Source organism: Letharia lupina (genome assembly GCF_014066315.1).
Source record: "Letharia lupina isolate WasteWater1 chromosome Unknown contig_22, whole genome shotgun sequence".
In the NCBI taxonomy this organism is placed as follows: domain Eukaryota; kingdom Fungi; phylum Ascomycota; class Lecanoromycetes; order Lecanorales; family Parmeliaceae; genus Letharia; species Letharia lupina.
In genome coordinates this window covers 720525-747834 of record NW_023502991.1, presented here as the reverse complement: position 1 = coordinate 747834, position 27310 = coordinate 720525, and the positions used below count along the sequence as shown (strand labels likewise).

At 50.1% G+C, this 27310-nt stretch overlaps 14 protein-coding genes across 14 annotated transcripts; 7 read left to right on the top strand and 7 right to left on the bottom strand.

Annotated features, from left to right (window-relative positions):
* Window positions 1-615: 615 nt before the first annotated feature.
* On the top strand, window positions 616-2545 carry HO133_005876 (uncharacterized protein; the record flags this gene model as incomplete). Its single annotated transcript, XM_037296781.1, has 2 exons — window positions 616-688; window positions 750-2545. The coding sequence occupies 2 exons, from the start codon at window positions 616-618 to the stop codon at window positions 2543-2545; spliced, it is 1869 nt and encodes a 622-aa protein (XP_037147962.1).
* A 2773-nt stretch (window positions 2546-5318) lies between these two features.
* On the top strand, window positions 5319-5714 carry HO133_005875 (uncharacterized protein; the record flags this gene model as incomplete). The annotated part of the gene is made up of 3 exons (XM_037296780.1): window positions 5319-5405; window positions 5470-5569; window positions 5641-5714. 3 exons carry the CDS (start codon window positions 5319-5321, stop codon window positions 5712-5714), a joined length of 261 nt encoding a protein of 86 aa, XP_037147961.1.
* A 403-nt stretch (window positions 5715-6117) lies between these two features.
* Window positions 6118-7485, bottom strand: HO133_005874 (uncharacterized protein; the record flags this gene model as incomplete). Its single annotated transcript, XM_037296779.1, has 3 exons — window positions 6118-6174; window positions 6479-6840; window positions 6921-7485. The coding sequence occupies 3 exons, from the start codon at window positions 7483-7485 to the stop codon at window positions 6118-6120; spliced, it is 984 nt and encodes a 327-aa protein (XP_037147960.1).
* Window positions 7486-7590: 105 nt separating this feature from the next.
* On the bottom strand, window positions 7591-8231 carry HO133_005873 (uncharacterized protein; the record flags this gene model as incomplete). The annotated part of the gene is made up of 2 exons (XM_037296778.1): window positions 7591-7813; window positions 7843-8231. 2 exons carry the CDS (start codon window positions 8229-8231, stop codon window positions 7591-7593), a joined length of 612 nt encoding a protein of 203 aa, XP_037147959.1.
* Window positions 8232-9286: 1055 nt separating this feature from the next.
* Window positions 9287-10471, top strand: HO133_005872 (uncharacterized protein; the record flags this gene model as incomplete). Its single annotated transcript, XM_037296777.1, has 3 exons — window positions 9287-9418; window positions 9498-9605; window positions 10124-10471. 3 exons carry the CDS (start codon window positions 9287-9289, stop codon window positions 10469-10471), a joined length of 588 nt encoding a protein of 195 aa, XP_037147958.1.
* Window positions 10472-12473: 2002 nt separating this feature from the next.
* Window positions 12474-14618, bottom strand: HO133_005871 (uncharacterized protein; the record flags this gene model as incomplete). Its single annotated transcript, XM_037296776.1, has 1 exon — window positions 12474-14618. One exon carries the CDS (start codon window positions 14616-14618, stop codon window positions 12474-12476), a length of 2145 nt encoding a protein of 714 aa, XP_037147957.1.
* Window positions 14619-14880: 262 nt separating this feature from the next.
* Window positions 14881-15893, top strand: HO133_005870 (uncharacterized protein; the record flags this gene model as incomplete). Its single annotated transcript, XM_037296775.1, has 5 exons — window positions 14881-14887; window positions 14948-15010; window positions 15084-15178; window positions 15242-15454; window positions 15507-15893. The coding sequence occupies 5 exons, from the start codon at window positions 14881-14883 to the stop codon at window positions 15891-15893; spliced, it is 765 nt and encodes a 254-aa protein (XP_037147956.1).
* A 1008-nt stretch (window positions 15894-16901) lies between these two features.
* Window positions 16902-17605, top strand: HO133_005869 (uncharacterized protein; the record flags this gene model as incomplete). The annotated part of the gene is made up of 4 exons (XM_037296774.1): window positions 16902-16914; window positions 16965-17199; window positions 17253-17418; window positions 17477-17605. The coding sequence occupies 4 exons, from the start codon at window positions 16902-16904 to the stop codon at window positions 17603-17605; spliced, it is 543 nt and encodes a 180-aa protein (XP_037147955.1).
* Window positions 17606-17957: 352 nt separating this feature from the next.
* On the bottom strand, window positions 17958-19277 carry HO133_005868 (uncharacterized protein; the record flags this gene model as incomplete). The annotated part of the gene is made up of 3 exons (XM_037296773.1): window positions 17958-18644; window positions 18734-19019; window positions 19072-19277. The coding sequence occupies 3 exons, from the start codon at window positions 19275-19277 to the stop codon at window positions 17958-17960; spliced, it is 1179 nt and encodes a 392-aa protein (XP_037147954.1).
* A 404-nt stretch (window positions 19278-19681) lies between these two features.
* On the bottom strand, window positions 19682-21235 carry HO133_005867 (uncharacterized protein; the record flags this gene model as incomplete). Its single annotated transcript, XM_037296772.1, has 1 exon — window positions 19682-21235. One exon carries the CDS (start codon window positions 21233-21235, stop codon window positions 19682-19684), a length of 1554 nt encoding a protein of 517 aa, XP_037147953.1.
* A 317-nt stretch (window positions 21236-21552) lies between these two features.
* On the top strand, window positions 21553-22133 carry HO133_005866 (uncharacterized protein; the record flags this gene model as incomplete). The annotated part of the gene is made up of 3 exons (XM_037296771.1): window positions 21553-21661; window positions 21721-21833; window positions 21897-22133. The coding sequence occupies 3 exons, from the start codon at window positions 21553-21555 to the stop codon at window positions 22131-22133; spliced, it is 459 nt and encodes a 152-aa protein (XP_037147952.1).
* Window positions 22134-22328: 195 nt separating this feature from the next.
* HO133_005865 (uncharacterized protein) lies at window positions 22329-22834 on the bottom strand (the record flags this gene model as incomplete). The annotated part of the gene is made up of 2 exons (XM_037296770.1): window positions 22329-22486; window positions 22561-22834. 2 exons carry the CDS (start codon window positions 22832-22834, stop codon window positions 22329-22331), a joined length of 432 nt encoding a protein of 143 aa, XP_037147951.1.
* A 395-nt stretch (window positions 22835-23229) lies between these two features.
* Window positions 23230-24780, bottom strand: HO133_005864 (uncharacterized protein; the record flags this gene model as incomplete). The annotated part of the gene is made up of 3 exons (XM_037296769.1): window positions 23230-23318; window positions 23405-23614; window positions 24267-24780. 3 exons carry the CDS (start codon window positions 24778-24780, stop codon window positions 23230-23232), a joined length of 813 nt encoding a protein of 270 aa, XP_037147950.1.
* Window positions 24781-25861: 1081 nt separating this feature from the next.
* Window positions 25862-27127, top strand: HO133_005863 (uncharacterized protein; the record flags this gene model as incomplete). The annotated part of the gene is made up of 1 exon (XM_037296768.1): window positions 25862-27127. The coding sequence occupies one exon, from the start codon at window positions 25862-25864 to the stop codon at window positions 27125-27127; it is 1266 nt and encodes a 421-aa protein (XP_037147949.1).
* Window positions 27128-27310: the final 183 nt, after the last annotated feature.

The following is a 27310-nucleotide window of genomic DNA, read 5'->3' as shown; positions in this document are numbered from 1 at the left end:
TTGGCATACAAAATTGCACTGTCTCACACGAGGAAGAGCCTTACCATACTTCGCTATTGACAACCCTTGAACCAGTTGTGCCACATGGCGTTGTCTTTCGGTGATACTACTCGTTGTACCAGTATTGTGATGAAAGATGGGGAAAAGAATTCTGAAGAAGGCTGGGGGTCGAAACTAGCCTGCGCTTGGGGAGCTGTAGAAAGCAGGCAAAACAGGGCGTCGCCTTTTCGCAGGGCGCAGGATGTACTTCCCGAATAGGTAAGAAGCTACTACGACTGAGCTTTAACGGTTCGACTCTTAGTCGTCACTTTTGGTCCCACCCCCAAAAGGGAGGGCTGTGGCAACCATTACGCAGTCGGGGGACAGGCTCGCTTCCGATTTGAATATATTTGTGTAATTTCTGTTCATTAGAGTTTTCAATCAACTCAATCAATCCTTTGCCTGTAGTCTTATCCGTGTCTATATATGGTCTCATCGAAGTTGTCACGACTAGATTGATGTTGTTTCTTTCCTTTTTTTGGGATACGATTCGAGATATTCTAATTAGCATCTGAGCATTTGTGTTGCATTTAATACTTATGCGGCACACTGCGCCCGTATTCTTCCTATGTCAGAATGGTCGATCCTATCGGGACCACCCTGGGAGCTGCGTCGCTCACATTGCAGTTGCTTGATGGCTGTATTAAAGGTTCGTCAGCCATAGCATAGCTGGAAAATGTGCGCTCAGTGGTGTGCTGATTAGAAGCTAGGCTATAAATACTTCATTGCGGCCGCTGGCATGCCTGAAGATTGCCGGTACATGAGAGTCAAGCTCCAGATTGAATACTCCCGACTACTGGATTGGTGTGAGGTTGCAGGCCTCATTGAGCTTAAAGACGGTCAAGATTTGCCTGACAGTTTGAGAGCGAACAAGCTCACTTTGGTCGCTATCCTCACGGAAATCCGCGTATCCATGGAAGATTTAGCTGGAATTCGTGGCAAATACGTCGACTTCAACTCAGCCGGGGATACTGCAAGTGAGAAAGCAGCTATCGAGACTGATCTGCTCGGAGAGTTCTCACACTTAGCCATTTCCTACGAAAAGGAGCCAGCCCAGCGCAACCATCCTCGCAGCAGAAATTACATCGCACGCGGAACCAGCATGGCCAGTAAAGTAGTGAAGCATCCTAAAAGGCTGCAATGGGTCCTCTTTGACAAGGACGTATTTTTGAAACTCTTAGGGAGGTTGACTGAGCTCAACCATCACCTGCAGGAGCTGATGCAAGGGCATCAGGCGCGGGCGCTTGAGATAGCAACCCAAAAGACTTATCTTGAGATGGTACAGATGCGGGCTTCTGTTGCAGAGCTCGCACACTTGGTGACGGCTGCAATGCTACTGCAAGAGCATCATGGGGTTGAATCCTCGAGTGCCTCGACCGGACTCCGCAACCAAAAGGCTCTAGCGTCTCTTGCTACCTTCAAAAGTCTCAATGCTACCCATGATGTGCTTGTCCGAGAACACTCTGGTGTTCACCAAACAAACACGAGTCCATCCCAGTTTTATTATTCGCAAATTTACTATGACAATGGCAGTGCTTTAGCTTCCACGTCGGATAGTAGAATCCGCACGGAAGGCAAGCTGTACTCTGGCCACGGTACCGAGCAGCATGTTTGGATTGAATGGAAAGGGTACAATACCAAGCACGACCGCGGGCTAGAGAAGCATGTGCCTCTGCCGAAGAATTTGAAACGCGTCAAAGAATTAGTCTCTCTGCTCCAGTCTGACAAACCAAAACAGTTCCATGCGCCGCGTTGTTTGGGCTTCTTTGATGACAGAGACGACATCAAAGACAGCAACCATGACGCCCGCTTTGGCCTGGTCTTCGAGAAGCCAGAGAACAGTGCCTCGCCAGTCTCACTTCGTCAGATAATGTTCACAAGACCCAAAGCATCTCTGACCGATCGAATCTCCCTGGCTCACAAACTCAGCACTTGCGTGCTGTACCTCCATGCTGTCAACTGGCTACACAAGGGCTTGAGAAGTGACGGCGTAATATTTTTCCCGGACTCTGATACCCCGAGCATAACAGAACCATACGTCACCGGCTACGAATATGCCCGCCCGGACAAAGATGGCCAGACTACCACGACTACAGTGGAGTTCGCCGATTATCTGATGCTCTACGTCCACCCAAACTATCAGGGCTCTGACGCCAAAGGCACCTACCGGAAAACCTTCGACATCTACAGTCTTGGCATCATATTGCTGGAGATTGCTTACTGGAAGCCCATCGAACAGATCCTTGACATCGACACGCACACCGCCAAGCCCGCTCAGCTGAAAGCGGTCCGCGAACGTCTCCTGGAGCCTGGTTCCGGGTACCTGGCATTTGTGAAGGAGAATCTTGGCGAAAGATATTATACAGCCGTCAAAAGTTGCATCGAAGGGCGCGCTGCGTTTGGTATAGGCACTGATGAAGTTGAAGGGGATGTACAGACGGGGGCGAGGTTGCAGCATGGCTTTAGCACGTTGGTTGTTGATGCTTTGGAGAGTATAAGTATATGAGGAGAGTGCTTGTTGACGGTATAAAGCGCATCTTCGTGTACAGTGAGCAATGTGTTTTATCCCCATATTCTCTTTCCAACAATCGTTCGCTAGAGGCGTTGAGATTCAGCCCGCAAGATGCGAAGATCATTTGCGACAATCCCGAAGCCCGGGCGCTCAAGACGCTTGAGGTAGCGTTCAAGGCACTGGTATTATGAGAATGTATCAGTCACGACTAATGATAGTGATGCTGTATTATTGCCTCTATTACTGCTTCTTGTGACGAATGTATCACGGGATGAATGTTATGTTAACCACCCAACCACCGGTAAAAAGGCTCTTTATTCAGTCTTAGATAACATTTCGATGTTTTGCAAAAGCTACTCGGCTCGAGCAAGCCAATACTCATGATAGAGCCTTGTTGCAGGGGGCGAAGGTACTGCGGAACCTCGTAACCGAGATATTCCTGGGTACGAAAGGAGACCCATTCTGGGCCGCCGACACCGGCAGCAATGTCAACTGCAGCTCCGTCGTATGAACAGCAATTCATGCCCACGAAAACAGCAACATCTAAAATACCCATCCTGCTCCCAATGACACTTTGGAGAGTTCGGGCTCACCGTTCCCATCCTGTTGGTCGTTGGGGCAATTGGCCAGAGAGCTTCAAATGATTGACTTCCACGCTGCTGTTGGGCCTCCCACAAGAGACAATTTTAATTCACATCAACGTCAAGCATCGCATCAAAAAGCTGCTCCTCTGTGTCGCGGCCAACATCAAACTTGACCAGCAGACACGGGAGACCGAGCGATATTGGACTGTGGTGTGAAAGTTGTTGTTAATAGAAGAAGAAGCATGGCTATGAAGCCTACTAAAAAGTAGGTGGCTAGCCCTACGAGCGACGTCAGATAATTGAACAGCTCGGGAATGCGCTGCAAGCTCTCTCCTTCTTCTTTCATTCCGGCAACGATCCCACGGACCGAGACGTGTGCCATTCGGATTCCTCGTCCGTCAAGCTTGGACAGGATTCGAGCCGCAGCATTATGCCAAAGGGCGCCAGTGCATGGTTCGGGAAGGCTGAGAAAGCCCACTTTGCCCGCGGAGACCATGACTACCGATCACCCATTGCTGGGAGACTATCTTCGGACTTTAAGAGGTTGTTCAGATATCACCCGAAGAAGCGGGGAAAGTGATCTAACTTTCAGGCAGCCAGAATGGACCGGCTACCGGTGCTGGTATTCTTTCAAAAGGAATAGAAATCATACGCGGGCTTAATACAGTCACGATAATCGAGATGAGCGAAGCGAGTAGTGTGGCCACGATTAGCATGCATAACGTGACAGCGAATGCGTGCGATTCCGCCCACACCCACAGGAATCCAACAGCCAACGTTTTCAGAAGCCCCGTCCCGCCCCACGAAGCTCGCTCTACGAGATCAGCCAGCTGATCGGTGTCGAAGAAGGCAACGATGCACGCTGTGCTAAGATAGCAAGTGGGGGCCTAGCAGGGGAATTCTAGCTGTCTTATCCAAGGAGCCCACAGCGATCAGATGACAGGGGCGAGTAAGCGCTGGACATCTTCTGTCCGTAGTTGATGCTGCTTTTTATCAACATGATTTGAGGTCAACCTGGAACGAGACCAAATCTCATAATAGGAGGTCCATTTTATGATAGCGGACGCAATCCCCCCATTAGAGGTCCAATCTCTGCCTACGCTGCCCATGATGGCCGAATCCAAATTAGTGTCAACCACAGTCCTCGTGACGGGCGGGAGTGGTCTTGTAGGTCACGGCATTCAGTGGCTCGTAGGAACTCAGGGCGGCGGTCCAACTGCGAGGAGAGACGGCGAGAATTGGGTTTTTTTATCCAGTGCGGATGGAGACTTGAGGCAAGAAAATCCGTCCATTCTACCCTTGCGACTGATTCAAGCGACCGATCTGACTCAGCTGTAGAGATTTCGATGCCGCCGAAGCGGTATTCCGTAAATACCGTCCAGATATGGTGATTCATCTCGCTGCGAAGGTTGGCGGTGTGTACCAAAACAGTCGAAGCCCAGTGGACTTTCTACAAGCAAATCTCTCAATTGACCAAAACGTGTTACGACTGTCACACCAATATAGTGTAGGGCGTCGGCATCCTCGCCCACGGTCGAACAATGAAAGACTCACGCACCTCCAGGTTGCAAAAGTGGTATCATGTTTGTCTACATGCATTTTCCCGGACAAAACCTCTTATCCCATCGACGAGACTATGCTCCACTCTGGGCCTCCTCACGACTCAAATTTTGGGTACGCACATGCGAAACGCATGATCGATGTATCGAACCGGTATTGCTGGTCCCTCAAGCGCGTGCTGTGTTGATATTGATGATCTATGACAGAGCGTACAAAGCCCAGTACGGTTGCAACTTTACCGCCGTTATCCCGACCAACGTCTACGGGCTTCATGATAATTTCCGGGAGGGCTGCCATTTCATACCTGGTATCATAAAGAGAGTCCATAACGCGAAAGGTGTGTAGAACCTCAATTATTCATTTGGCCGGGAAGATTTGGTCTTCCCGGGTGGCCATTCCAGACTGAAAGGATTGTTCAGTGAGGGGCGAATCGACCATTCATGTTCCTGGCACTGGCACAGCTTTAAGGCAGTTCATCTACTCTCGTGATCTCGCCGCACTCATCGTCCGGGCTCTTCGAGAATACAACTCCTGCGAGCCACTCATCCTTTCAGGTACGAGGAGCGCTATCACCCTTGTGCTTCTAAGCAACTATGTAAATTGACCCTATGTCCTATGCTGCTATGACAGTGGGCGAAGAGCACGAGACCTCCATTTCGGACACTGTCAAGCTTGTCTGCGCTCTGAGCGGCTTCAAGGGAGAGATCATGGTCAGTGTCTTCGATCGACCCCGTCCATACTTTCGGACACCGCATCATCGCTGATTCTCAATAGTGGGACGACTCGAAGGCCGACGGACAGCTGAAGAAGACCGCAGACAATACTAAGATGCGGAGTCTGATGGGCGATTTCGAGTTCACCCCTTTAGAACAAGGTTGGTCAGATACCTCGGTGTTTGCTCATGCGTCCAGCGTGGACTGTGCCATTACTGAGATACATCCTCAGGCCTCCGTGAGACCATCCAGTGGTATGGTGCAAATGCCGACAATGCTCAAGCCAAGGAGCAAATCATTCTGTAAACCAGACACGGGTAAGCTAGCACGGACGAGCCAAGCAGAGGTCAGTACTTCTGGACCGTGGATACAGATTTCTTACTCAGTCCATAATTCATAGGGGATCAGTGCACATACACAAATGGAATTTTCGACGCAAGTGCTTAGAACAAAAAAGCGCCGTGGTGTTCGCTCAAATTTGCCCGCTCATTTCTGCGCTACACTCGCTTAATAAGGCTTTTTGTTTCTGTATTTTGAAGTTGAGGCAACAAAAAGCGTAGCATGCTTGAGTAGGGTGGTGTGTAAGCTACCAGATAGCCAGACATTGAGCACAGCTGTAGTTGAGACATCTTCGAAAAAATCAAGCGCGATTTCGGGTTTCAGCTGGTTCTACTGATGGGTTTGTCAAGCGCGATCGAAGAAACTCTGTTCAGGGTTCACTGCGGACGAGGTTGATGTCCGCTTCGACCATCTTCTTGACCAGCATCTGGGTAATGTATACGATCAGTCATCAGTCCAACAACAGCTCTCGCTTTAGAGGGAAAGAAGTGGCATCAACTATGTTCCTCGGACTTTATCCTTGGCTTCCAATCAGAGGTTGTATTATTGACATTTGATGATCAGAACTTTACGCGAGACAAGCTAAACACGCGTTAGAGCCTTAGATGCTGCTACGGTGAGTGTATCTCCTAACACAGATGGTCTTTTCTACTTCTGGGACTGGATGCACCATAGATAGGTCTGTATATGACTGGAAAGCAGGTTGGTGTGAGCCAGACAGGCCTTCAGACTATATCATCGGTTTCTTTCACTGGTATGCTCGACGGGGTATCGCCGAAACCCGCGAATGACATCGAAGTCATCTTAGACTTAACCGCGGACCAGGCTCTTATCGCCAGTCGTCTAACGATTTGCGGTCCCTCGATGAGCTCTGTCCACGATAGCCAAATCCGCCAGATCATGATCAAGATGATGGTGATAGGTATCGTCGTCGCAATGAAAAGCCACCAATCAGTTGTCACGACAACCTCGCCGTTCTGGTTGTCGAAGAATACCATGCCGAAAAAGCCCGAGACAGCTGTCGCAGGAAGAAATATCATGGTCAAGGCGGCGATGATCTTCATAGCCGAGCTGTCTGCCCTTGTGGCTCGTGCTATAGAAGTGTTTGTTTCACTGTCTTGCTGGGTAACCAAGTTGAAGACCTGCATAATGTTAGTTGCTAGCTAATTGCACAAGGCGATCGAGGATGACTCGCAAGGTTCATAGCAATGTCTTTCCGCGACTTGTAGCCTAGAATCCACCGTTTTCTAGACTGCAAAGAGTGCATAAGATGCTCCAACATGTCATCGACTTGATTGTGCCCTTGTCGCGAGGAGATTTCAGACGTTGTCTTGAGATAGGCGTGCGCAGTAGCCATTCGCTCAACCACCATAGTGCCCATCTCAGTGCTGGAGACAAGTACATCGGCATCTTGCGAGATCATGTGTAGATTCTTGGTTATGCCTCTTAGGGCATCTCGGTCCAATGCCAGCTCAGTCTTGCCTTTTTCTGCATTTTTGTCATCATCGACGACGTCCAGTTGATCGTAGAGACGATGTCGAAGTTTCGTGATGACACCTTTTGATTGAAGGAACGACTCTTGGGCGATAACGCCGTGCAGGAAGAACGAGTCTGAAGTCCTGCGTGAAGCTTGTTGATTTGATGCTGGATGGGCGAACGCGTCTTTCAATCTCTGTTTGGCGACTTCAACTATAGGATCGGCATCTCCTGAAACGACAATGTATGTGGTCACCGCCATCACCTTGTGGAAGCTCATGTAAATGGAGCACGGTTGAAGTTTTGTATGTATGTTCCATCGCGGATGCTGACAAATGAATTCTGGCACGATCATCAGTCATTTTATCTAGTACGGCTCCTCTCGAGTAGCATTACCTTGCCTGAAGAGCTGTCCTGTGGGGTCATAGCCGTGATAGGTACCCGGGGCTGCATACTCTGGCTCGGCAAGCAGCAAAGGGACGAAATGTGGTGACACCTCCAATGTGTGGAGGAGTTCTCGAGCCAGAGTTTGGCTCAGAGATATCTGCGAGGCGAATGTTGTGCCCTTTTGCTGCTTGGATGTGAAGAAGCTGCAACATCAATATAAGTGAGGAAAGACCCATGGTAGACAATCACATGGTTTGGACCCACATAATGCGAGTAGCATTGTGGAGCATTGGACTCTAGTCGACTGTTAGTCAATGCGAGCAGAATCGAAGCAGTTGTCCATGCTTGGATGTAGCAACGAAGCTCGTCATCGTGAACCTCAGGTTTCAGAAAGCCAACCCCGTCTCCATTCACATCAAAGATACTGCAGGTGGTTTGCTCGGCGAAGTTGTCTTCATTGCCTAGGATACTTTGGTGGTAGGCGAGATCGTGAATGGATGCAGACGACGAATTAAGTGTGCATGGGTATTGTGATCTCTCGAGCTCTTTCCTCTCAATGACTTTGTATTGGCTTGCGAGCCGCTGCCCGGTAGGCTTTTCGATGTCGGTAGGAGCGGACATAATGGTCACTGAGACAGACAGAATTCAAGTAAGACGGAGACTAGAGTGCGTCGTGCGCTCTATATCAGATCGAATTCTCTCTACACAGAGTCTAGACCGAGTCCTGACACAGCTCCATGGCTAAACGTGCCATACCTACATGCTTTAGGCAGCTATTTCAGATTAGGGCAAATGTTTAGGAAACGTCTCAAGCAGCAGATTTTTTTTTTCTTGGTGTGCTAGAAGGGGCTCGGCCAGGCGATATGCACCTCGTGGTATACGCCTCGCAATCAACACCTCGTCTAGCGCTACAAATGTCGATCTCTCCAATGCTGTAGCAGATGGGAGGACTTGCCGCCTAGGAGGGCGAGTCACAAGGTAGACTGTACATACAGAACAAGGAAACGTCGACAGGGCTGTTGCCGCCTCTTCATTCGAAATAATTGTACACAGGATGTGTGTGTGTGGGGAAGATTTGTTTGAGGGGTCACAGCCTAGAGCAAACGAAAGCCATCTATTAAGATACTGCTTCTAAGGAGATCCCGCCAACGGATTTATTCGGATTGAGCAGGCATTCTCAACTCACCGAGTTCGCAGGCTCTCCAGAGTATCCAAATCGACCTTTCACTTACTCCGTAGACTTACGACGTTATGTGCATGCGTGGGGAACGGCGGTCGGCAGATCTTGGTCAAACAATACTCGTATGTGGTGACAAAATTCGAGGGCGCCAATCGTGCATCATCAAGGACTTCCCGCTTATCAGTGGAAACCCAGGCCAATTGACAGCAAACATGTTCGAGATATCAAAACAGAACACTTGTTGGCGATCTATCTCCTGAGGCGGGAAGTCCTTGACGATGCACGTACTGTAGTACTTACGCGAGACGAAAGCGCTAACTTTGCGGCTGGTGCCGGAAGCCGGAGCGGAATCCGAAAGCCTTGGCCTTCACAAGTTCACTGTCGGAGTACCGTACTCAGGGCCAGGCTGCGGTGATGATTCTGTGCTCAAAGAGCCAAACGTTGGATTCGTGACTAGGTCAAAATTTCAGTCGACTTTAGTGTCTAGTTCTAGATCATGGACTCCAACAGAGAGATTCCACCTGAGCTGGAAGCAATTGCTCTGCGAAAATTCGATAGCCTTGTGGACAAAGGAGAGATACAGTACGAGCGGCCAAAGACTTCGATAGTATGGGCACAGGGGTTTCAGGTACTTGAACGATGCTTCACGGCAGATATCCACACCGATGCAGTAGGACCGCTGTGAACTGAACACATGTCTTGTGCAGTTCCAGTTTGACGTAACGCCAGCTTTGAGCAACAAGCCAATACTCTCGCCCGAAGATCCAGGTCGTTCAAAACCCATCGGTCCATTTGTCGACCCTCCAGAGGAATGGGTACGTACATTTCGGAGCTGATCCTTCCTATTGGGTATTGAACTTGAGTCGCAAGACATATTTTGGGAGCAAGAAGACCTTTCTACTCCCCAGACCTCCATTTTCTGCCCCGAATAAGCGATCCTGACTCCAAAATCTGCGTAGATCATAGCAAGAATCGGGCAGTCGCATAAGCTTATACTGAACAAATACTGTGTTTATCGACCAATGCTGATTCTGCATACAACGCTATTCGTACCACAGACGAATGATTTGGATGTAGATGACCTGACAGCTGCATGGGCGATTTTGAGACAAATTGAGACTCCGCAGATGATCATATACAATTGTGGTGTGGAAGCTGGCTCCTCTCAGGGACACAAGCACATCCAAATATTCCCGAGACTAGATTCTGAGGACTTCCAGATGTTCCCTTCAAAAGCCACGTCGACAGAAGGCATGTCTTTTCGTTTCACCAGTATATTGCATTGGGACTATTGCAGGACATGCTCTCAAGTTCACGAAGTTGACCTTTGAAGCTAGACGTGGAGACCAGCATCTCGGGAGTGCCATTTGTGCACTTTGTTGTCCGCCTGCCGGAGAAATCGTCCTCCAAACAAGTCTACACGCAGTATGAGAGGCTTCTTGGGATGGCGAAAGACGCCCTGAAAGCTGCACATGCCGGCACTGACTACAACTTGATACTTGTATCCGAATGGATGGCTCTGATACCACGCAGGAGGAAAGGCTGGGGGTCCTTTATTGCAAATGCAGCGAATATGGTGGGCTCACTGTGGCTCAGGAGCGAGGAGCAGCGAGATGATATGCTCAAACACCGGATTTTAGATATGCTTGCTGAGTTAGGTATCCCACTACAACGTACCTGAGCAACGTGGCCTGCAACGGAAGGAAGGTCTTCGTCAGCCAATCCAAACATTCAACATGACTACTAGCAGCGTCCCTCCTGTAGCCTCACTGCAATTTGATGATGTTACTGACTTGACTTCGTAAGATGTCAACACACCCGGTCTGCACCCAACATACAATGCTACTCACACTTTTTCGCCTTCATGTCCAGTCGCGGGTTCACTCGTCCCTTGGTGCCTAACCTACCATATGTGGTCAACAGGGCGTAGGCGAAACCCCCCACGACACCCTCAAATCCTCCGTCGACCGGTGCTTTCACGCAAGCCCCGAGCAACAGGTGCGAACTGATGGGTCCTGAAATCCGGCCGGCAGGAAATTGAAAGCGGGCATTTGAGACAAACCGCTACTGCCATGTCTGACATCTTCTTTCCCTCTTTCATGGCTAAAACCAGCCTTCACAACACGACATGGATTTCTCCCAACATCAGACTCCTCCAGCAGCCGAGACTGGCGCAAACTTATCTCTACACAAGATATGACGCCATGAGAGACGAAGCCCAGCATCTAGTGTACCGCTATCATCTATGTCTCGGCCGTGTGTACACGTCAATAGACATCTCAAAGACACACACCAGCATCCAACGCAGCAGCGGCAAAGGGCGGCATCAAAAGCACAAGAGTTGGCGTACTAGGGACAGATGGACGACGAAATGTTCCCGAATTGGCAGAAGACTCAAGAGATGCGTGAAGAAAGTCGTCAGTATTTTATCTGTTGACATCCAGTAAATGTGTCGATGCTGGTCCCGCGGTAGAGCGAGAGTTGAGTGAAAAGGTCGAGATTGAAGGGAAGGAGCTCGACACGGCTGGTATCTGGTAATACGTCATTTAAAAATAAGAGATAATGCCCATCAAGTACAATTTAGTAACGATCGTGACTAAAACCGTACAGCCAGTACGGACGCTGCACCTCCACATGTCCAGTCAGATTAGTGAAGGACGCCGCGAGCGATGGATCTTTGCTAGACAGACGCCTCGAGCTACAGCTGGATCAGCCACGGCCATCTCCCTCCGATCATTCGGGCAATGGATCAAGGCGGTACGATGGCGAAGAGGTTGGGTTTGGAAGCCACCCACCAGGCGCGCTGGCAGAGGAAGTGAGAATGTAGCGGGATAAGTCTTACGCATATCAGTGAGGAGCAATTGGGTTTCCCTGGTCTCGAATACTCTCTATGCAGTTGTCTTTTGCCATGGCTTCTTCCGACAGCTTTCCTGCCACCAGATCCCAAGGGCGGATTAGCATATGCCTCTGTCGATGACTTTGGTGTGACAGTTCCATAGCATTGCCGCGGCTAAGCACGTATGTGGTTTCCGTCTTAGCCGCAAATGATCCATGAGATTTCAGTGCCTTTATATTATTGGTTTGCCGTGAAGACGAGTTTGAATTTAGAACGGGAGTGTTTATAGATTACAGTCTTGTATTGATGAAAAACTTGCGTCTAATTCAAATTGCTACATGGATATCATAAGGTACATGAACACAACGTATTGGTACATGAACCTGAAAATTCCACTGCAGTGTGTACAAGACCTCAGAGATCTTCGTGGCAACTTCTTATCTTAGAAGAGCCCACGGACGACACAAGAGCTCAATCTCTGAGTTGAGGGTGGGCGCAGGAATGTTGACCGTTTCTTGTTCCGATTAGGAACCAGGAGCAGTGGCCGAGATACCGCAGATGATGCCACAAAACCCCCTCAAGTGGGTCTTGTTCGCCTTCGTCCTCAAGTCTGCAGAATCGAGCGAAGACGAGACCGAAAGCGAGGAGTTGTTCGAGTAGAGGACCTTGGCCAAACGGTCGAGAGATCTGATGTGAAGGTGAATGGGATTGGCCGAGTCTTTTGTCTGCCATGCAAGAGGGGTCCGGCTTTGCGGAGGCTCTTGATTCTCCGCTTGCTTTTGGCTGTTTGTTAATCCGCGCCCAACCCGGGCGATTTTCCGTGGTTTGGGCCTCGAGATAAGTCACGTTATCGCATGCGCAGGTGAGTGGCAAAACGGCCTCGAACCACGTGTCTTCGCAAGCGCAGTGAATGTCTGCGTTGGCGCCTTCCTTTGACTTTCACGAGTACCGCGATGGCATGTGGGAACATCTCCCGCCAGTCGTCTTTTTTATACAGGCCTTCGGCGGCCCAGGTCTTGTCCATTGTCAGAGCCTGGCGTAGCAGCCGTGGCAAATCATGTCTCAGCAGACAATTCCTGGAAACGCGGAGACTACTCTCTAGAAGAACTTGGGCCCATTTCAAGGTCCTTCTTTGAGGGTCTAATTCTGAAGTTTCAATGGCGTGGCTTAACTTAGCTCCTCTAGGGCCGTTTACACCGACCACGAATCTTCCAGCAAACTTCTTGAACTTCTCGTTTCTGCTGAAATTGCTTAGCTCGACCGTATCGTCTGATTGGATCCGTTTGTCGAGCGCGGGTGTATAAGTCAACAGACTCTGAAAGACAAAGTCCTGCATTTTGTGTGACACTGCACCATAGATACAAGCAGATCTCCAGATAACGGTAGAGAAGTTGAGCAAGCGACTTCTCCACGCCTGTAGAAAGAGTGTCTCGTATGCCTCCGGCCCTGGATACAGATTGTAATAATACCGGAAAACTTCTAGTATTCGAATTGCTAGCTCGTGCCGCCTCAATGGTAAACAGTGCCGAAGCAGCGTGTTCATTGAGATGTCATCAGGCACAAAACCGGCTTCCTTCATCTCATAAAGCAAACTCAGGCTCTCCGCCGCCGATTTACGCTTGGCCACCTCGTTCAAAAGCTTGTTGCCTGCAGTAGTCGATAGCCATCCAATCCCGTACTTGCTATTCATGTGATCAAGAAAGCTATGGTGATTATGGCCATCGCCTAGGTGGTTGACAATCTCATAGTGGACCATGTGAGCTGCAACGTCCCTTCTAATCCAAATTTTGTCTAGCATATTCATGTCTGCCATCTTCCGAACAATGAACGCTCGCACCGTACTGGAATGGTTTACTTGGAGGAACAGTGTCCATGTCTTCTCGTTAGGCCTGAAGCCCCGATACGTCATTTTTCTCAGAAGAAATGTGAAATTGTGGAGGTCCTTCTGCGAAGCTGAACCGCGCAGCAGGATATTACATGTTTCTGTCGAAATATGCATCTTTAAGTCCTCCATCCGAATAAAGAGAGACCGGGCGTCCGGTATCATTCCGTGATCGTAGAAGAAACGCAATGCGGTGTTGCAAGCCTTGATGCTCAAGGATTTCTGTGACGCCGTGCTGTAAAAAACCTGTTCAAAAGCAGCAGCAACTTCCCAAATATTAGTCCAACCCTTCAACCAGGGCTTTTCTGCCCAAGCGACTCTGGCTTGAGTCCTCTGAGACTCGGCGAGGGCCTCAACGTAGACTGCCAGATATGCCTCTGACCATTCAACGGGAGGAGAAATGTTGTGAGCAAGTCGAAAAGATCTGAAATTGCGTGATCTGGAGGTGACTCTTCGCACAGGACTCTGAATCTCGATGCCGGCATCAAAATGTTGGGCATGAGAGCCAGGAGTCTGGTCTAGACTCGGTGCGGGATCAAAGGTATCAATGTTTTTGACTTTATCGATCTCTTCGGGCGTGTAGTATTGTTGCAATATGGAAAGCGCTATCCTCCAGTCGTGTGATTGCAGTCCCTTGTCCTTCAGCAGCTTGTTGACAAAAAGCTTATCCGCCTTGTTCTTCCCGAAGGCAAATTTTTGTAATCGCTTATCCTGTTTCTGTGATGCTGCTGACTGTATGGGCAGGAATCTTGCAATCAGATCGGAAAATCGCTCCCTCTCCCACGTCTCCCTAGATTCTGCCTCCAAATCATGCTGGGCTTGGTCGAAGGTGATGGGCCTGAGGATGGGAGCAGTATAAGCATTATTGGATTGGACTCGACGTATCGCCACTCCGGACCCTGTATCTTGTTGGTTCTTGTCTTCCTCTTCCGCTACTGCTGCATGCGAGTGGCGGTGACTGATCCATTGGTAGCCAAGATGATTCCCTGGTGGGAGGGCCTGTCGAAGGTCTGGAGCGCAAGGAAAACGGCAATTAATACCGTGTCGAGGGATGACGGCAGAACATGCTATCCCATCTAGTATGCTATATGCACAGCCTCTCGAGTACATATGGCGAGAATTGCAGCAGGAATGGTAGAGCAATGGTTGCTGCTATATTTTCAATTGCGCGCCAAAAACACTTCGGAGTCGGATAAACTATTTTCCTAACCCGATCAGGCAGCTGGGAGCTTCATCATTGAGTAGATTTGTACACGTTCATAGCAACCAAATCTCTGCTCTCGTGAAATTATCACAATACTCAATTCTCTTTGATATTATTGTAAAGAAAAATTGCAAGCTACGAAGACAGCGGTCATTTCCCACTGCAACGATGTCAGGTAACCATGTCCCAGCCGCGCGAAATGTACAGCAGGAGGCGCTGACAGCTCGACACGCAGGCAGCGCTGGCTTTGATAGACATATCACAATCTTCTCAGATCAAGGAAGACTGTACCAAGTTGGTTTGTAACATCCAAGCCTCGGTTCATCTTCGCTTCATACAGAGGAGGCCTGACTGATATCTGGACTGGTCAGAGTATGCATTCAAAGCGATCACAGCAGCAAACATCACGTCGATAGGGGTCCGAGGCAAGGACTGTGCAGTAGTTCTCTCGCAGAAGAAGGTCCCCGTCAGTGATCTCAGCTTACTTGCTTCGAGTTCAAGAAGCGGTCTGACATTCCATGGAGTACAGGACAAGCTCATTGATCCATCCTCCGTCTCACACATCTTCAAACTCTCCCCTTCGGTCGGTTGCGTCATGACAGGATCAATAGCGGACGCACGGGCATCAGTCAATAGGGCCAGAGGTGAGGCGGCTGAATTCAAGTACAAGAACGGATACGAGATGCCTTGTGACGTGCTGGCAAAGAGACTAGCAAACATCAACCAAGTCTACACGCAGAGGGTAAGCACTGGAGAATCCTGAATCGTGCTCGAGACTAAGCTGACGATGGCAGGCCTACATGAGACCACTAGGAGTTGCTCAAACCTTGATCTCGGTAGATTCCGAATATGGCCCCCAGCTCTACAAGTGTGACCCAGCAGGATATTACGTGGGTTACAAGGCGACTGCATCGGGACCGAAACAACAGGAGGCATTGAACCATCTGGAGAAGAAGCTGAAAAATAAGGAGTGTGCCGAGGGGAATTGGGAAGATGTTGTGGAGCTCGGAATATCAGCATTAAGCACAGTGCTCAGTGTGGATTTCAAAAAGGGCGAATTAGAAGTCGGTATTGTGGGAGGGCCCAAAGCGGGCGACAAGGAGGGGACAGATGCGCAGTTCAGAGCGTTGACCGAGGACGAGATCGAAGAGAGGTTGCAAGCCATCTCTGAGAAAGACTGAGGAGAGACTACAAGCAGAGGAGGTGGTATGTAAGCACCACGCTCGCATACCGTGGTGGCGTTGGAGCTGGTGAGTGGCATAAATGATACACTCGTCATGACGAGATTCCTATCTCACCTGCATGAAGTCGGAGAATAGGTCTGAAATATCTTCCAGCTTCTCATGGGTCTCTATAGCATTCCGGCTGGCGAATAGACTTTCGATATCCGCTAGCTTGCGTTAACTGTTCACCCGTAATGGGTGGATTTATTCAGCAACGATGAAGCAAAACCCTCCAGGGCGAAGTACATTGGTGGCCTGCGGCTCAACTTAGTTGGTGACTGTGAGCTCTCCAATGACTGATGCCATAAATCGACGCACAGTGCGCACCGTTAGTGCATTCTCTGTTTTCGGTATGCTGATCCTAAGCAGCGGTATCGCATTGACCAATGGATGCGATTTCTTTCAGCTTGCCATGTGGTGCCAGAATAAGCGCGACGGGAGCAATACGATTTTGGGCAGTCCCAGGCTCTTTCTAAGATCCTTTTAGGAAGTCGCATCATTTTACTTGCATCATCGTGGCGCAGCTGAACTCTTGCATCTACCTCCTTCTCCCTTTCCATTGCACGCCCTCTCGCTACCTCTCGCTACAATGTAGCTTACTTTACCATATCATGTCTTGCTGATTTGATTTGGGGTCAGTCTGCTCTTGTTGTGCTATTCTCATTCCATCTATCAACGCTGCCATCTGCCTCTCTCCGCCATCACCCCCCTTGCAGCTGGTTCAATATTTTGACATCTCACCAATCAAGCCATCAATCCTCTGATACCTTTGACACCTTGAATCGATCAAGTGTCTTCTTCACAGCTCGTTGACCCCTGATACGAATCTCATGGAACGTCGAGATGCATTCATAAAGTAGGCTTTGGGGCCCCTTGAGGGAGAATGGCATGCCTTGACAGCTTGGTGAGAGATCAACATTCCATTCAATGCCTAGCCAAAGTGTCACACTGACCAAGACTAAAATCATGGCAGATGGACGTGAGTCAGGATCACCGGTGACTAATGATCTATGCTAAACCTTGCGACAGTCAATGAAGCCCGGGCGCTGAGAGTCACCGAGATCCTCCAAGACTATCAGAACATCCAACGCCGCATAGTCCAGTTCCAGGCAAACCCTCCGCGAGACGAGTGCAACGAGATCGGCTACTCATCACTGCGCCAATGCCACACCGAAGCTCGCACCTTGCTCAATGTGCCGTACCCTCCCGAGATGCTGCATCCACCCAGTGGTCCCAATGAAGCCGAGAAGCGCCAATTGCAGCGGTACGCACCCTCTCAGTCTCCATCGCGCTTTCCAGTGCTAATCATTCACGAAGAGTAATCATCGACGCCAGCGCCCGCCGCCTCCAGGCCCATAATATCTTCCTGCGAGCCGCCGTGGCCATCAAATGGGTCCAGCGGCGCCAATCCATTCTCCAAGGACGCAAACCGCAAAACGGCCATCTACAAGCCTTGCGCCAGGCTGACGCTACCATGAGAAATGTACTGCCTATCTGCTCGCCCGAGCAAACGTGCGTTGTACTGACGGTATGGTGTTCAGGAACTCGCCGCCATTACGAACGAGAGGATCGCCAACGCATTTCGGACGGCGGACCAACAGGCTGGTTACTGGCTTCATGATGACCCTTCATTGCAGACCATCCTGGGATGGATTCGGACGCATCATTGATGGTCATCGTGTCGGTAGGTCTTCGAATCGCCATCACCCACCTCGTACCATCTCGCTTTCGATTGGTCCTTGGTCGAATGGCAAGTCCCTGTAACACTATCCGCATATGCATCTAGTGTTGCACCCTTTGCTGTTATTGCTTTCGTGGCATTACTGGGCGCTGGCTCGCATGGACTTCAAAGGGTTTCATGTAGATGTTTGGGTTCTGTTTGGCGTGTTCATCGTTCATGTTATCTTTCTCCTTCATCCAATCAATACTTGTTGGGACAGGCTCCTGCAGCAGCAGCATGTTGTGTCTCTAATGTAAACTAGATAGACTGATGTATGAGAATGCTTCACCCTCCGTGCATAGTCAGATCATCAATTTCCGCAGCGCTGCTTCTTCTTCCAGCAGGTCTCTCCCACCCAGCACGACCCTCCCACACCACCCGCACCAGCTCCTCTCCACCCCTCTCTTCTCCCTCCCCAAAACCTCACCCCTCCCCTCCCTCTCATCCTCCCACTCCCTCACCGTGGCCCCAACCCTCTCCCTCTTCCTGACCTTCTTCTTGACCACCCCCCCCAAGCCCTCAATCTCTTGCCACAAATACCCCGCCTCGTCCTTTTCTCCCCACGGACTCTCACCGCCTTCCCTCACCCCCCCACCACCACCACCATCACCGCCCCCGCTCAAACCACCATCACTCCCGTTCCTGCTCCCGCCGCTGCCGCACTCAAACTCCACCTCCACATCCACCGCCCCCTGACACCCCCTCCCCCGCGCGCACTTGACGCCCTCGTTCCCCTCCCCGATCCCGGTCCCCAAGCCCCCATAACTGGTCGCGAACCGCGTGCGCCACGTCCACACGCGGCGGTACGTCGTGTCCGCGGTTGCGAGACTGGCGCCGCAGGGGGCGCAGAGGTGGATGCTGGTCGTGCAGGCGCAGGGGGAGGAGGCGGAGGAGGCGAGGAGGGAGAGGGGGGCGGAGAGGCAGGAGGGGCAGAGGCGGCGGTGGCGGGAGGGGAGGGACGAGGGGGGTGGGGGTTTGGATGTGCAGTTCTGTACGGGGTTGGCCGTTTAGCATAGGAGGGCGGCACGCAATGGTAACCTGGTGGAGTGAAGGGTAGGCGGAAGTGGATGGGACGTACGCGGCAAACGATCCTCCCGCACCGCCGACAATCGCTGACCAGATCCCTCGCACAAGCTGACACTTTGCCAGAGACCAGATGTCCCGCCTCGCCTAGTATATGCCATTTCTGCCCCGGCTTCTCGCGTTCGGAGGACTTGGCATCGCGGAACTCGTTTTCGCAGCGGAGCGTCTGCTGCACGAGGCGAGTGCGGTATTGCAGCAGGTTAGCGCGGATCTGACGGCATGTACGTGACAGGGCGTCGAGAGTGTTCAGGTCCACGTTGTGGGCTAGTTGGGTGACGATGCTGGATTGGAGATGTTAGTCCATTGTGACCGAAAAACGGCGGTCGGACGTACGGATAGGCGCCCAGGGCTGCCGAGAAGCTGTTGATGTTGGGATTGGGCCTTTCCTCGACGTGTTCATCGTCGCCGTTGGCCGTCACCTCCGCCGTCGACCTGTCTCCGAGATGGTGCTTGCGGAGAGATGAGAACCCGCGGGGTTCATTGGGATCGGCGTGGGGATCGTCAGGGACGTCGTCTTCCAAGTCAACAAAGACCACCATGATGCCATATAAATTTGGTAGAGCAAAGCTGTAGGCTCATTAGAGCTACAGCTATTGTGTATAGTAAGAGAAAGCCAGGAGATCGTTCCGTCCATCGAATGTTGACGTTTTGCCCCACACCTTTTGCGCCACATCTTCGCTGGAAAGGGATTGGCTCGAAAATTCAACGAAAGATAGGTAAAGTAGGAGAAGGATGCCAGAAGTGTGGTGTATGAGATATAATTATTATATACGATGAACATCAACATTGCAAAATTCACAAAAAACCAAAAAACGATCCCATGGGTATTTATTGCTCTATCCCATGCCAGTGAGTCCATCGCTATGCTGCCGTTCAAACGAATAAACCCCCAGTCCCCATCATGAACACCGTACGTCCATGATAAATGCAGAGACAAGAGCCACTATAATTTGCCCTTTCCTTTATCCAGCGGGCCTGTACCGCTGCCCTCTGCATCACTAGGATCATTGCGTCGAGTGTTAAATTGGATTCGAGGCTCCTTGGAGACATGAGCATCTTTCGGAATGCCCTTGATCTCCTCTCGGACGTTAGTCTCATCATCATCACTATGTGCATGAGGCTGATCTCCAGCTACTTCAGCCGGTTCACTAGCGTCCAAGGCATGAGTCTGCTCTGTTGGACCAGCCTCGCTGCTGGTCGCTCGGTCTCTGAGATCACTCCAATAGTGCAGATCATTGATGTGGACTCCAGCTGCATTGATCGCTTTGAGGACATTATCAATCTTGAGCTTTTTGGCTGCAGTGTCAGTATCCGAGTCCTCTTTGCCGTTCTCTTTGTCTTTCCCCGTGCTTTCCGTATTGATAGCTTCATCAAGAACCTGAAGGAGGTAGGATTGGAGTTGACGGCATGACGTCTGATGGACAAAAATGGCCAATATCTCCGGCATCTTCTCTGCGAGATAGAAGAGCTCATCGCCGCCTTGCTCTAAGAATACTCTCACCGCAGCAATCTTTTCTCTGTCCACTCTGGATCTTCTGAGGGCTGCCATAAGAGCTGATATGTCGCTAACCTCACCAAGATCTTCTTCCGCTTCATCCTCAGCCTTGACCTCAGGCATAAAGCTTGATTGGTTGTTGGTGGACCTGTCCGCGCTGGACTCACGACTTCTGCTCCTTTTGGCGGCATGAATCGTAAAATAATCCTCATTCAACAGATGTGCATTTTTCATACTACCCTTCTTTCCATCTGCCTTATGTGGGTGTATCCTGACCCTCCTCCTCAGCCACCTTCTCCGCCGTACAAAGGAGTAGAGGAAGGGATGCGTGCCGTGCCACGAGTAGACGCTGTTGAAGCTGAACGAGTATTCCCAGCCCTCTTCGTCGACATCATGCGACATGTCTACATACCATTTTTTCCAATCCCAAGCCCAGCTAGGGTCCGGTAGCTGAAAGTTGGTAATATTGACCGCACTGTCTTTGAAACTGGCCGTTTGCCAAGGGGAAGGGTCGAAGTTGAGGAGCGAGTTCGACGAGTAGAGGGGAATGCCACAGAAAAATGAGCCACGTTGGTTCTCGTAGAGAACGTCAATGAAAGTGTCGACTTTCTCTCGAGACTTCGCTTTTGCCTTCTTTCTGAAAGTTATCCTGTCTCGTAGTCGACCGGTACGCACACTGTCTTTCCTAGGCTCGCCCTCTTGGGACGTCCTTGCCTCAGTATTACCACTCTCGTCACCAGATTCAGGTAATGATTCAGGGTTGTCTTCCTTGCCTTCCTGATATTTTGCGTATTTCCGCTGAGCCAACTGCTTCTGAAGTCCGCCTTTGGTCCATTGTCGGCTCAGAAGAGTTCCGCTGTCTGACCTGGGTATCGGAGAGGATAAAGATGACCCTTCCTCCTCGAAGCTTTCCTTAGGCTTGGTGGTATCCACGAGGTCTATGGCATGGTCATAGGCTTGGGCACCGTCGGTTTGGCTTCGTTCAAGTCCAAAGACTGACATTGCAGCGTTGAGTCTGGCTGCCTGGATTTCATGATCTGACTTTTTTCATTTCTGGAGAGGCTCAGAGAGATTCCCGAGTATGGCGTTGTAAGAGGAAATGGAATATGTCAAGAGCTCAACATGCTCTACAGTGTGGCTGATGAAGCCCAAAGTGGGAAAGCGCCACGCGAGGACGTCATGGGACCGCCAAGGGCTGGACCTTCCAAGCTTCGAAGTTCTCCAACGCCAAACAACAATTCTCCCAAGCTTCAAAAAAGACACAGCTTCAAGCGTCAAACTCTACTCACAAAATCCAACCCGACCAGCAACATTCTGCCATGGCTGGACGTAGGATCGTGTACGTCGGCCTACCTGTTGCAGCAATTGGAGGATACTACTTCTACGCTGCTGGAGGGGAACCCAAAGTCGCGCAGAAGAAAGCCGAGCGTTAGTCCACTGGTAATCACAAGAGTCATCTGAGGGCACAAGCTGATACGTACTGATAGATGATGCCGAAAGCGCCAAAGCCTCGTTGAAAGGCCAGAACATCTCCAGTGCGGAAGCGAAGAAGCAGGGTGAAGAATGGGCACAGATCGCGGGCTCTAAGATCGATCACACCGTATGCATGCCTGCTTTTAACCCTGCTCTAATTGGTCTCAGCTAACAAGAAATCTGCATATAGGTCGATGATGTCCGCAACAAGGTTCACGACGCCGACAAGACTATCTCTGCCAAAGTGAGCGAAGCCGAGGCCAAGTTCGAAAAACTCAAGAACGATACCGCTTCTCAGTTCGACAAGTCTAAGAATGATACCAAAAAGGAGTTCAATCAATCTATTGACAATTTTGATAAGACTGTGGAGAGGAAAACGGCGGAGGCGAAGAGTGGGATCTCGAGCTGGTTTGGGTTTGGCAAGTAGGGCATATCCCAGGCAGTATTCAGATGCTGGTAGGGTGGTGCACTCGGGGAGATAAGATACTTTGGACTTTCGGTGGTTTCATGTTACCAGTGTGTGGAATGAGGTTGTAAACTAGCAACGTCTGTGTTCTAGTACTCGCCTCCACTCATCTTCTCATGCAGACTACCTGCAGCTCCCTTACTTCCCTTCTCTGCACTATTTCCAGGAGCTCTCTTCCGTTCCGCCATTCTTTTCAGGCACCTTGAAAGAGCTCCGCCCCTCATCATACATCTCAGATTCATACTTGTTCGCTGCGCTGCTCTCATCAGCAGACCCAGCCTTGGGAGCATCCTCCCATTTCATGTAATCTTCATCTGACTAGATTAGCCAGAAAGAACTCCCTCTCCACATTCGACACGACATCGTTTATTTGGAGAATGCCACCTACCTGGTTTGCGCAACCACTTCATGAACCGCATTTTTTCGGCCATCAAATCCTCGTTTCGCGAAATCATCCGCTCATGAGTTACCTTGATGTCTTGCTGCATCTCCAACTGCGAGGCATCATTGTCTGGATCGTCGAGCAACCGATTTATGTGCGTTAGGAAGCTACGCAGATCGGCCGTCTCACGGGCCAAGACCTGATATTCGCCGTCCAAGCGTTCATGTTCTTTGGCTTTTTCATGCTCATCGGCCTTTTTCTGCTCCCAAGTCCGCTCCATGATGAGGTCCGGGTTAAGATAATTCATGTATTCGTTGTGCAAATGGTCACGCTCTTTGGCTTTTTCTCTTCCACAGTTGGCTCGAGGACGAATTCGGGTCTGAGTAGTTTCCAATTTGAGAAGGTGCAGTTGAGGACTTTTGAGAAGGGAGGTTTGGAGGAAGAATGATGTTCGAATTGAAGAGAACTAATCTCACGAGTCACTTTGAAGTGGCGAATGTGTCTTCATTCTTTACGAAAACAGAGGTCCAATCCCATTTTCTGTCCATATCGAAAGTGCGTCATCCTCGTCTGCATGAACGGGATCGATGTACTGATGGGCATCGCTCGCTCACTCACGTTGGCGTCCTAGGGGTTCCCGAGCTTCTATCTAACCCCTCAAACGCTATCAAAATTCTAGGCTTTGTCTTCCTTTTTAACTGCTTGCTTTTCCAGAGCTCTGATTTGTGCGATGATCTTGATCGCTTCGCTTGTCAATACCCAATCTTGAAGCCCTTACGCAAGCTTAAAACTGAAGACTCACTCTCGTCTTTGACCTCCGGAATACGCTTCTAAGTTTGGAACGCCTGACCCTCTATCCTCTGGATCTCTCGTTCAAAATTTACTCTGAGGACAAGCAATTTCTGTTGAGCGCCGGCAGTCATGCTACTGCGAGTTTGGAGAGCTTTGTTGGTAACGTTCAGTCCTGTATTAGACCTACAATAGATACTTTTCCATTCCTCTTGCAGGTTATCGAACTCTGTGAAAAGTTTCTTTTGCTTCTTTTTAGGTCCGAGATAGCCTTTTCGTTAGATGAAGATATTGGAGGGAAGGGGGGGTGGAAGCAATTTTTTGGTGATACCAGGCAAATTTGCAGAGAGGACATGACCGGAGAAACGACGAGTAAGTTTTGGTGCGAAACGACGTTTTTGTCCCATTGACCGCCAGCAACGAGAGTGGGAGAGGTGTCCCATCTTTTATCTTTCTTTCAGGGCGCCTTCCGCTCGTTTGCACTAACAGCTGAACTGCATCCCTTCTCGAAATGAGATTATTGATGCAAGCGGCCGAATTGTAGACTAACTTTGGCGTCTTGCCGACAGCATTGTGGGCAATCTTGAGAGAATGGAGCAACGAGTTTTATGACATCCTCCCAGCTACACATCTAGGTTACATTGAGTTTTGCTCGTGTGCATACATCAAAAGCGTCATGACACCGGTCAACCGCCCAAGTGAAAGATCAATGCATGTGCAAATTCCAGTGCTTGCTCCACGCTGGTTACATACATCTTGAGCTCACTGATCTCAGACACATTCCCCGTTTGCTCTTGCTATCCATGTAATCGGATATCAACGTCTCAGTCTCGGTCCTGCCGCCCTATGACGCATCATCAATCTCAGGCATGGCTTGCAGAGCGCCAACGCCGGTAACTCGTGAACCGATACCAACTTTCTACGATCTGATGTCATGTATGTTATTGGGTCGCCCTCAGGCGTGGTTTCTTCAAGCAACTTCGTCAAAACAGCCTTTCCTGATACAAGTATCTCCTCCCAGTTGTCGTACTTCGGAACAGCCTTCCTACAATGCCAGCAGGGTATGTGTTCCTCTCCATTGATCTTCGGCAACTGACGCTTGGTGTAGGTGTTGTAGCCGATCCCGCATGAGATGCAAATGCGCTTGTGGTTGGTCTTCACGGCCTGGTTGTCGGAGAACTCGTTGGTAGGTTTGACCAGTCCGCAGTGCTTGCAAACGCAGTAATTTAGAGGTCGACCCCTTGGAAGGCTAGCTTCTACGCTGGTGTGGCCCTGCACCACCTCCTCCATAGTCATGTCTTCCCATTTGAAAACATTGGAAGCCCAGTCCGAAAAGCTTTTGGAGACGAGTTTGACTTTGAGATAGTCTACAGGACGGATGTGGGAGAGGATGTTCTCGAAGATTTCTGGAGGGACGTCCTTGATAGAAGCAGGCATCGTGATTATTGATAACGGTCTTTCTCGTTGGACTTCCTCTTTGAATGTCTGTTCAAAGGTCTTATGGATGCCTATGCCAAGACGTTGCACACGCATTAAATGAAGGAGACTGTATCTTGACTGCGTGTCACTGCGCCTCGGCCTAATCATCATGCCGTTTCTATCCCGGTCGACCTATGATCAAACCAGACGTGGAGCACTGACAACCACTAAATTTTTTTTAAAAATAAACGGCATTTTCATATTCGTTACCAAGACATACGCCTCACTCAAAGAGATTTTACTCTCACATAGTCTTCACGATTCATTAACGTCACAGCCAAGACCAATGAACGATTCCAACAGCTGCATCTTACTACCGTTGTCGAGAGTACCGGTAAGGTGCTACTCCTCACTCAATCTTGGAGCTCTGTTCTCACACGTCTGTAGTGGCTGGAGAACATGGACCCAGCCAAGTCATCAATGCTCGACTTGGCCATCAATCGCTATGCCAAAGGGATCCGGATCCCCCCTCCGCATCAAGATGATCAAGTACCCGTCAAAGCCACCACGCTCTCTACTCGGTGCTTTTACCAGGGCAGAGACCAAAGCCAAGTTGATGATAAGGGGTCTGGATGTCCCAAAGATATACCTATCCCAAGAATATACCGTGCGAAGATGTACCGAGCACCAGACTGATAAAGCAGCCTATGTTTCCATTGAGATCCAGGGAATGGTCTCGGCTGAGAGCTACATATTTCCATGTCTTGAGACAAATCTGCAACTTGCGATCTTCTGCGAGCTGTATGTACGCAACGACATCATTGCTTTTCCTCCCTTGGTAGTTGGTACTATACCTGTCCATCAACTGCCGTGCCAAGATTTTCGGAGATATCCCCGCGCTACCCACGCAGATTCCCATGAGTGACGAAGTTCCGCTCCTCCAGCTCGAATACGGACTTTCATTTCAACAATGAACTCCTTTTGGGCGCCAGTGTCCCATCAATTTCAAAGACCACTTGCCCTCGTCCCTCGAAGCTCCCAGGTTTTCTGTCGACACCAGCGAGCGCCTCCACCACATCCACCGCGCTTCACAAGAACAATGGCTACCACAAACAAAATCAGAGTCAAGAACCCAATCGTCGAACTAGATGGCGATGAGATGACCCGCATCATCTGGAAAGACATCAAAGAAAGATTTATTCACCCTTACCTTTCGGTCGACCTAAAATACTACGACCTCGGCCTCCCCTACCGCGACGAAACCAACGATCAAGTCACCTTAGATGCCGCAGAAGCAATCAAGAAATACTCTGTAGGCGTCAAATGCGCGACCATCACCCCCGACGAAGCGCGTGTGAAAGAATTCAAGTTGAAGCAGATGTGGTTGAGCCCCAATGGCACGATACGGAACCAGCTTGGGGGAACAGTGTTCAGAGAACCAATCGTCATACCCAGGATACCGAGGCTGGTGCCGGGGTGGAAGAAACCGATTATCATTGGGAGACATGCTTTTGGAGATCAATACCGCGCTAAAGATATGGTCGTTTCGGGTCCCGGGACATTGAGGATGGTGTACACGCCGAAGGGAGGAGAGCCGGAACGGATAAAAGTGTTTGAATTTGGAGAGGGAGGCGGGGTTGCGCAGACACAATACAACACGGACGAATCGATACAGGGATTTGCTCACGCCAGCTTCAAGCTTGCTTTGAGCAAAGCTCTACCGCTATATCTGAGCACAAAAAACACTATACTAAAGAAATACGACGGGAGGTTCAAGGATATTTTCCAGGAGGTATACGAGAAGGAATATGCGTCGCAGTTTGAGGACAAGAAGATATGGTATGAGCATCGGCTGATTGATGATATGGTTGCGCAGATGATGAAATCGTCTGGTGGATATATCATGGCGTTGAAGAATTACGATGGAGATGTGCAATCAGATATCGTGGCGCAAGGCTTCGGGTCGCTGGGTCTCATGACCTCCGTGCTCATCACACCTGATGGCAAGACGTTTGAGTCGGAAGCAGCGCATGGCACGGTGACACGACATTTCAGGGAGCACCAGAAGGGCAATGCTACATCCACCAATCCTATAGCGTCGATCTTTGCATGGACCCGAGGACTCGTGCAGAGAGGCCAGCTTGATGATACGCCAGAGGTGGTAATATTTGCGGAGATTCTTGAGCAGGCGTGTGTGGATACCGTTGGTAAGGACAACATCATGACGAAGGACCTGGCTCTGGCGTGTGGCTTGACAGAGAGGAAGGATTATGTCACGACGCATGAGTATATGGAGGCAGTGGAGAAGAGGATGAAGCGTAAGCTAAAGGAGAAATTGTCAAGCTCGCTAGGCTTGAGTGCTTGAATATGTTCGCCGTAGATATTGGATGTTGGGTATGTAAGATCTCAGTGTAAACCATTGGTGTATACCGAAAGGTAGAAAGCAGGTGTAGACAAAGCTTCCCAAGCCGCTTTGGTTGCTGATCATCTAGTTCGTAATTCTAAGCTCATGCCTGGATTGATCTATCGGCATCATGCAAGTCGCTGC